This window comes from Cygnus atratus, chromosome 1, assembly GCF_013377495.2.
Source record: "Cygnus atratus isolate AKBS03 ecotype Queensland, Australia chromosome 1, CAtr_DNAZoo_HiC_assembly, whole genome shotgun sequence".
NCBI classification, from domain to species: Eukaryota; Metazoa; Chordata; class Aves; order Anseriformes; family Anatidae; genus Cygnus; species Cygnus atratus.
Window position 1 is genome coordinate 191020526 of NC_066362.1, and position 9022 is coordinate 191029547.

At 38.2% G+C, this 9022-nt stretch overlaps 1 protein-coding gene across 2 annotated transcripts in view; it reads left to right on the forward strand.

The window, feature by feature from the left end:
* Positions 1-7816, forward strand: part of RDX (radixin) — a 41132-nt gene extending 33316 nt beyond the window's left edge. For both annotated transcript variants that reach the window (XM_035542778.2, XM_035542779.2), the window contains 4 exons: positions 1845-2005; positions 2693-2785; positions 4200-4442; positions 5408-7816. In XM_035542778.2, coding sequence (XP_035398671.1) covers positions 1845-2005; positions 2693-2785; positions 4200-4442; positions 5408-5572 — 662 coding nt within the window. In that variant the 3' untranslated portion in view covers positions 5573-7816. The remainder of the gene's footprint in view (positions 1-1844; positions 2006-2692; positions 2786-4199; positions 4443-5407) is intronic.
* The last annotated feature ends 1206 nt before the right edge of the window (positions 7817-9022 follow it).

Sequence of the window (9022 nt, forward strand, 5' to 3'; positions counted from 1 at the left end):
AAAGATGTGTATACATTTGTAATTTGACTAAACCCAGAAACTTTTCACCAGGCACTGAAAAAGGCACTCCTGTTGATGTAACAGGTGCCCTCTGCAAATTCCAGCCCTTGCTTAAAATCGTGAGTATGACAGAGCTTCTCTGCGAAAAGGTTAAAACCTTTTTATTCTGTGGGCTTTGTGTTCTGGATTTTGTGATGATCTGATGAAATAAGTTCCATGTTTCCTTTATTTAAAAAAAAAATAATCACGTTTTGGTCCAAATTTTAAATGAACAAAAACGCAATCCTGGGTAGAATGTTCAGCAGGGAAAATGTCAGCTGAAATCTCTTTCATGAAAGTATAGACATCACGGAACCTTAAAAATAAGCAGTGTTTCCAGAGCTACTCTGACTTGGTGATCATATTCCAATTGTTGCATTTCCAAAGACGGGACATCAGAATCGGTGTTAAGCATGTCACAACCATTAATTTTTGGAGAACTTGACAGGAATTATACTGTAGCTTAGAGTTCTTGGGAGCTGTGTTACTGAAGAAAACTTACAAAGTTTAACCTTGTTCTGAGTGTGTCTGTATCATTAAGGGATAGGAATCAGAATAGGATTTTTTTCGTCTGGAATTGTTTCATTATATTGAGTTAAACAGCATACTCGATCTTCATTTTAATAAAGAAAAAATAATGCTCTTGCTAAGTTAGAAATTGTTATAACGCACTTCATTTGGAAATATCTTTAGTTGTAAAATACAATAGAAATCACTTGTTAATATTTCTTTTAACATGTATGTTACTAGGAAAACTGTTCTGTAGGAAAGAGTATAAATGCATAACTGTCAAAGAAACTAGTACGAAAAAACAATTCCTTGATTCTGAACAAATTATTTTATGTTCTGGTAAATTTAATAGGAAAGAGTTTCTTTTCTTATAGAGTACATAATGGCCATGTGTTAGTAGTCTTTAGCCTTCTTTTCCTGTATGGACTAGTGTATATATGAATGGTGCCTTTGTTCTGTAGTTGATACGGTAGTTTTTTCCATCTTCACTGGAAGACTTTGTCCTTTTGAATAGTGTTTTAAAACGTTTGTGCATTTTATTTAATTTTATAAGCACTACATTTGGGTAACTCAATATATTTGTAATGCCGTGCCCCTGATTCTGGCCTTCAAATTTGGATTATCAGAAAAACCAAAGTTCCCTGTGCAAATCTTCCTTTGAAATTACAGAAGTGGTAGATTGTTGTTTCTTCCTATTTCTCTTATATCATGGTTTAGCCCGTTAGCTTATGTTTTGCTAACCAGGCAGCTAGACAACTATTACCCCTTCCTTGATTTAAGGTTTTCCTCTTTGCATCTTTTTGAAGCTGGCTCTGTTCTCTGACTTTTCCAGTGGGTCACTTTGGAGGTGCATGTCTAAATTGTCAGTTGCAGTTAAGGTATTGTTTGAAGCATTTTAATAGAGTAGGTGATTTTCTGGCTTTTTATGGTAACAAGATGATTTATTGTATATAAGAACTTCTCACATAAGTGAGAGGGAGTATATACTTAGTGATAGAACTAAATTAATAAAGATGAGTTGGTACTTTTCTGAAACATTGGGCCGTCAGTCAAGTGAGATGAAATATATCCAACATATGTTTCAAACAGGGAGAATAAAAATCAGACTTGGAGTGTAGCTCTGGGGAACATGATAACAGCTCTTCTTGGCTTAAGTCAGGCTAACTTGAGGCAGCCTTGTAAATCTGTCAGTTTTCTACCTTACTTTATTTTGAGTGTGTTACGGCTGTTATCTGTGTTACATATGAGTAGGAGTTAAGTAACGATGTATTGTCTGCAAACTTTCCCTATGGCAGAGCTAGAGGAACAGACTAGAAGAGCTCTAGAACTGGATCAAGAACGAAAGCGTGCAAAAGAAGAAGCAGAGCGCCTGGAAAAAGAGCGTCGAGCAGCTGAAGAAGCTAAAGCTGCTCTAGCCAAGCAGGCAGCTGATCAAATGAAGAACCAGGAGCAACTAGTAAGAATCTTTAACCCTACATTAAACAAATGGAAAAATACAGTTGGAAATCTAGACTTTGATATTGGTTACATCTATTTTGTAAAATGGACAAGTATGTGAAATGCTCCATGCTTTGTTACAGGTTGTTTTGGGACTTAGTATAAAAAAAATAATAAAACCCTTATGTTAGATTTTACTCTTTGCAGCGTTATCTTCTTATAGTCTGTGTTAGCTTTTGTTCGAAGATTTGCACGTACTAAGGCACAAACTTTAGGAGAGTTTCTCAACTATAAAACAGTTTTTTGTCTTCTAAGTCAGCACACAATGCTGAAGGTAAGATGTAGCTTGACAGTGCTGAGATCGTGATCCAGAGTCATCAGATTTTTGGTGGAACCTTTTAAAGCTATATTAAACTGAAAGAATGCCAAACAGTAATTTGTAACTGCAGTTCTTTATTTCCCAACGAGTTTGGAAGTGCAGCAGACATACATGTATGTGTGTATATATATGTGTATGTATGTATGCCTCTGGACTTATTCCTGTCAGGCAAGATTACTGATTCTCTCCCTCTGTCACGTATGTTTAAAATTTCTGTTTTGAATAAGCAGAGAAGTGATGGATAACTGCTGTGATCCAACTTGAAAATAGTCAAAGGCAGAACCAAAATAGTATTGAACTAAATGTTTTTGTTTGTTTTTGTTTCAGGCAGCAGAACTTGCTGAATTCACTGCCAAGATTGCACTTCTAGAGGAGGCCAAGAAAAAAAAAGAGGAGGAAGCCTCAGAATGGCAACACAAAGTAATGAGCTCATGCTGTGTGAAGTCAGAACTTCAAAGAAACTAAGGGAGATGAGTGCAGGAATACCAGTGGAAGTCCGTGGGGTTGGGTCTGTTACTCCCTTAGGCTTCAGAGAAGCTTTTCTTAAAGGTTTTTGTTCTCCAGTCTTCTATAGAAGTGTAAACTGACTTCAGAAGACATCTCTTAGTAGCAGATAGACATGAAGGGGGAGGGGGGGAAATCTCACCACAAAGGTGTGATCAAAGATTTGAGATGGCTTCCGTATGTGTGGTAATGGAATAGATTGGATCTTTGTGCTGGAAAAGAAACGCGTCAAGAGAGGTATAAAAAAACATGAGTGGTGGTGAAAAAGAGGAATTAGAACAAAGACACATCAAATGTAACGAGACCATCGTTTAAATAAAAATTCAGTGTAAGACAAAATTCTCAGCACTGGTGGAGCCACACCTGGAGTTCTGGGTCCAGTTCTGGGCTCCCCAGTACCAGAGAGACCTGGGCATACTGGAGAGAGCCCAACACAGGGCCACCAGGATGATGAAGGCACTGGAGCATCTCTGCTGTGAGCAGAGGCTGGGAGAGCTGGGGCTGCTCAGCCTGGAGAAGAGGAGGCTCAGGGGGATCTCATCCGTGTCCCTAAATCCCTGAAGGGAGGGTGCAGAGAGGCCGGAGCCAGGCTCTGCTCAGCGGTGCCCAGTGCCAGGACAGGAGGCCATGGGCACAGCCGGGCACCCAGGAGGCTCCCTCTGAGCACCAGGCAGCACTTCTGTGCTGGGCGGGTGACGGAGCCCTGGCACAGGCTGCCCAGAGAGGCTGTGGGGTCTCCTCCTTGGGCATCTCCAAAAGCCGCCTGGACGTGGTCCTGGGCAGCCTGCTCTGGGTGTCCCTGCTTGGGCAGGAGGTTTGGACTAAATGGCCTCCAGAGGTCCCTGCCAATCCTTATCACTCTGTGATTCTGTGAAAATATTTCTTCACAATTTGTGATTGACTATGGAATGTGAATACTAGCTGTATACACAGGTTAGGAAGTGATTGAACAATTTCTTATAAAAGTTCTGGTTGAATATGAAATTCAAGGACATCACCTTTGTTTAGGAAGTCCCTGAGGCTCAAATTTCTGGAGGCTGGAAAAATTGGAAAGTAATCAAAATATTACCCTCCTCTCTGACTCTTCTCTCACTCTTCTATGGCTACTGCTGGAAATGGGTGGACTGAATGGACCTTTAGCATAGCTGGTTTTAGTCATACCTCTTTTACCCTGTTTTTCTCTTTGACAGCTTTCAGCATCTAAGCTTTTCCTGTGTTATTTATAGAGGTGGTTTCCCTGTGTCTAAAACCATCTCAAATATTTCTTTCTAATTTTCTGACTATTTGTAAATCAGTTTTAAAGATGCTAAGTGTTCTTTACTTTATTTAGGCTTTTGCAGCCCAGGAGGACTTGGAAAAGACCAAAGAAGAACTGAAATCTGTGATGTCTGCTCCTCCTCCACCTCCTCCCCCACCAGTTATTCCTCCAACAGAGAACGAACACGATGAACATGATGAGAACAATGCTGAAGCCAGTGCAGAGCTGTCTTCCGATGGTGTCATGAATCACAGGAGTGAGGAAGAACGGGTAACAGAAACACAGAAAAATGAACGTGTTAAGAAACAACTCCAGGTAATGAAGACTTACAGTTGCATCGACATAATTCAGGCTTTGCGTTTTCATTCTTTGTTTGTCAAAAATCTCATTGAAGTTATGAAAACACCCTTATCGTTTATTTTGGTTTATTACTATTTAACCAATAGCCTTCATAGTGCTCTAGCAGCAGAAGAAATGGGGAGGCTGGATGTAAGATTATGCTTTATAGCTTAGAAGTATTACTATGTTGTCATACTGGACAGTAAAGATTTCTAGTAATTATTATAGTGCCCAGGACACCGAATGCTAAAACATGATGCTTTCCTTTTTAAATTACTGAAATTAAGTAGTATGATCAGATGCTCGCTTAATAGTGTTTGGGTTTATCTGCAGTTGCTCAGACTTCGTAAATGCAAAAACTGAAATATGCCCATTTAGGATGAATCTTAATTCCCTGAAAAAGAACATTTACTTGTAGGCTAGTCTATCTCTAAAAGCGTCTCTCAAAGTATAATAATCTAATATTAGTGGTAACAGTTTGCTGAGTTAAGAAATGTCTGTTTGGAAAGGAAATAAATGAGAAGTTGCTTCTTTTTTTGGCAGCAATATCTTAGTAGTGTGATTTGGTAATTTATCTTTTCTGCTTGAACAGTCACTGACAGAATCAGGGAGATGACTGTGCTGTCTTTAGTCAAGCAGAAATAGAAATAAGATCATTCTCCTGCCTTTTCCTGCTGCTCCCTCTTTTCTTAGATGTTAGTGTATGAGGCCTTTTTTCTAGTTTGGTGCTCACGCTTCTGTAAGGAAAGAATCCTGCTGCTCTTCTCTTCCTTCTGCAGTCTTTCTGATAGATCTCTCAACTTTAGTTACTGAACATTACAGAAAGTATTTCGTTAGTTGGCATTTAAGAAATTCCAAGCTGCAAAATAGATGTTATCAGAAATTCCAGAATCATTAAAAGATTAGTTAAAGGACTCAAATGCAAATATTTTATTCAACAGGCTTTAAGTTCTGAGTTGGCTCAAGCCAGAGACGAAACCAAGAAAACACAAAATGATGTCCTTCATGCTGAGAATGTTAAAGCAGGCCGTGATAAGTACAAGACACTTCGACAAATCCGACAAGGCAATACAAAGCAGCGTATCGATGAGTTTGAAGCAATGTGAGAGCTGTTATTTTGCATATATGTTCTTCGTAAAGCTGAACCACCAACAGAGATAAAAGCAGGTCTTTGCATATTTGATGGATTGCACCCCACTTTGCCAAAGCACTTAATACCAGTGTGACTACAGTGGTCAGAGGACAAATTTATGGGAAGCTATTCAACAGTAAGGCAGTCTGTCATCCGTAACTTCTGCGGGGGGAGGGTGTGGAGAATAATAGCAATTTTTTCCCCCCATCACGTCTTCAGTTTTATTTTGTAGTTTTTCCTTTGAAAACTGATGTGAAGTATATACTGACTGACAAGTGTACGTACTGCTTAAACCTTAAGAAATAGAAAGAACAATGGAGCCGAACCTAAACTGGATAGGTACTACTATTTCAATATGATGAAGTTTGAAATTACGTTTTTTCAATGTAGCTACACCACTAAGAGTTTGATATCACTGACTTTCAGTTTCTTTTTTTTTTTTTTCATTTTTTTCCTTCCCAAGTCAAATTCTTTGGTGTTTCATGTCCTGTCATCATTGATGGTTTTCTTTGCCTACCTGTTCACAAAGGTCTGGATGGCAGGTGGTAGTTCCAGGAGATGTTTTTTTAAATGGAACACTACCTGTGGGCAGCACGTGGCTGCGAATAGGCTTGAATAAGTATTGCTTTGCCTAGGTGATTATTTTAGATGCGCAAAATGTTCTAATGCAGCAAAATAAAATAATAATAATAAAAAAAAGCTTTGTAAGCTATTTGCTTGTAATTATTTTATTTGCAGTAGGGAGACCTGGACCTTTCTGGCAAGGGAGCATATGAAAACATCAGTCCCAGGGAGGGGACAGTATCCTACCTCACTACTACATACATGATGACTGGTCCTTCAAACACCAGGGAAACAGCTCTGTTTAAACTGACTCTCACTATTCAGTAATATCACAAATGCTAGAAGCCCTCACTCCTAGGATTTTCTTTGAATTCAAGATGGATTTATAGTGCTAAATGCTATTTAACTGCCTTTTGTTGAGTTTAAATTGTAAAAACATGGTATGTTTTTTAAAGCTGCAACCTGTCACTGGTATACTATCTTCTGGGAGGGGTGTAGAAGGTGCTTATGAGTTAACTTGGTTTTAGGTTTCCAAATAAAAATGAAAGTTCCCAAAGTTGGAGTAAAAGTATTTGTAGCTTCAGTTTTCATTGAAGCTGTTATTGTAATTGTCGTATCTGATGTCAATCATTAAGTCCTTTCTCTCTTGAGAAGGAGACTTGTTCCTTTTTTCATGTGTTTTTCTTTGAGAAACCTGCTTAGAAAATGAACTTTAGAAATACCTTCACAGTTAATGTGAACTGCAGTTGTTCCTTCTGTTGCAGTACCCTAGTAAATATGCACAACGGAAGAACCCTGCTTTCTCTGAGGATGGTTCAGCTCTTTTCTGTTTGATATTATGCACTCATAAATTTACACTTATCTATTAAAATTTGCCATTTTATTAAACATTTTTTTCATGCACAATAGGTTTAATTTTTCTTATGAACAGTCCAACTAAGGCTATTTTTTATTTTGCAGTTAAAGGTTGGCTATGTGGGGTGACATCATGAAAATAAAATAAAGATACATTAATATATTTTTGGTTTGTGGGGCTAAACATATCTCATTAACCTTGAGGACTGATGTGCAGATGGTGTACACGTGCTTCAAAATGCTGCTTGGTGGAAGCTGGTGTTTCTGCTTGCGGTGCATTGTAAGAACAGTTCTTGTTTTACGGGCTTCATACACTGAAGCATAAGCAAATCTCCGAAGTATTCGAACAGTTTGCCATAGCAGGTGAAACACTGTGCTTTCAAGGAGTTCTTTTTTTTTCCTGGAAAGTGTGCACTACTGTTGATGCATCAGTTTCAGTGTTGGGGAAAAATACCAGTAAAGTTTGCTGTTCATAAATCTACAGTATATAGAATAGAGGTAAATGGATTAGATCCATTTATAAAGCTGTGTGATTTTTTTTCTAAAAACAACCAGGAACAACCATTTGTACTATGGATTTTCACAATGAACAAAGTGGTAATAGCTGCTGTCACCAGCATTTGGGAACACTTACTGGTGCAGAAGTACTAAGAATACATTTAATGATTACTTGGTGAAGTAATTTTCCACATGCTTTTTCCTTTAGCATCCTGTTTTGTGTTGTACAATTAAGCTACGATTACATCTACTATTTTGGATAACATTCATTGGTTAACAATAAAGAGATACAGTTAATTTCTCTGAGGTCCATTGTTGTTATTTAAAGCACATTTTTTTCTGTCAATTTTACTAAACGCACTGTGCTAGGCTTTTTCCAGAGCAGTGTACAAATGGTGGTAATCAGTCTTTTGTTTCACAGGATGGTCAAATTGAAATTTAAAAATAAAAATAAATTATTAAGTTGTCTGTAGAGAATGGTACTCACGAAATTGCTGCATACAGTTGGGAGAAAGCACTGGCGATTGTCAGTTCAGAATGGGATTTGCAATGTCAGAGCATATTAGTTCTCCTGAGCTGAAGGTGGTTTGGCCACATAAGAAATTTGTGGGTAATGTAAGAACTTTCAATCACTGCCTACATATTGCTTAGCCCCAGGATAAGTGAAACGTAATTTTAAGTCAAAGTCTTAAACATTGAGAAACTTTTTTTATGTTATTACACATTATAGTAGACAATGCTGTCAAATACATGCGTAGCTATATGTTTTCTGTAATGGCAAGTTTGTAATTTTTCACCCCTCTACTGCACTAGGAGAAGGGCAGGAGCAGTCCTGCGTAAGTAAGTGTACAAATTAATCTGCTCTCACATAAATTGGGCCTCCTCTCAGGCGACTTTCTATTCGGTCCTGTGTTTGTTTGCCCTTGCACTCAAATGCAAGCACGTAACCCTTTTTGTTACTCTGTATGGTAGAATTGTTATGATGAATTAAAACACTTGTACTTGATGCTTTTAACTGGGTACGTTTTTAGTGTATACTTCCTTCTCCTTGAAGCCCCTTCTGCTGGAGATTAGGTTAAAGTTTGTCGTTTGTTAGCTTCTGCCATAGGTATGTAACTCAGAATATTGTGCTTGAAAAGGGAGGTAAGTGCTTTGTAAGTGGCTTCTTTAAGTATGTTCTTGAGATGGAGGAAAAAAGTGTCATTATTTAAAGGCCAGACTAACACAGTCACTTAGAATGCTTCAGTGTAAAAGAAGAGATTTTGTCTTTTTAAAATAGGTCCCTATGCACATCGAAACTTGGATTTTCTGTTGGTTGGATCTTCAACTACATGTTTCTTACTCCATTTATTTTGTCCAAAACAGAACAAAGCTCATGCTTACGTTTTTAAATGCAATTGCGCTTCTGCCTTTTTCTTACAACATGTTCTCCAGGGTTGTTCAGGTTACTTTGCTTAACCACCTCTGAGGAGAAAGGAGGTCTGTTCTAAACAAAAGACTAAACTTA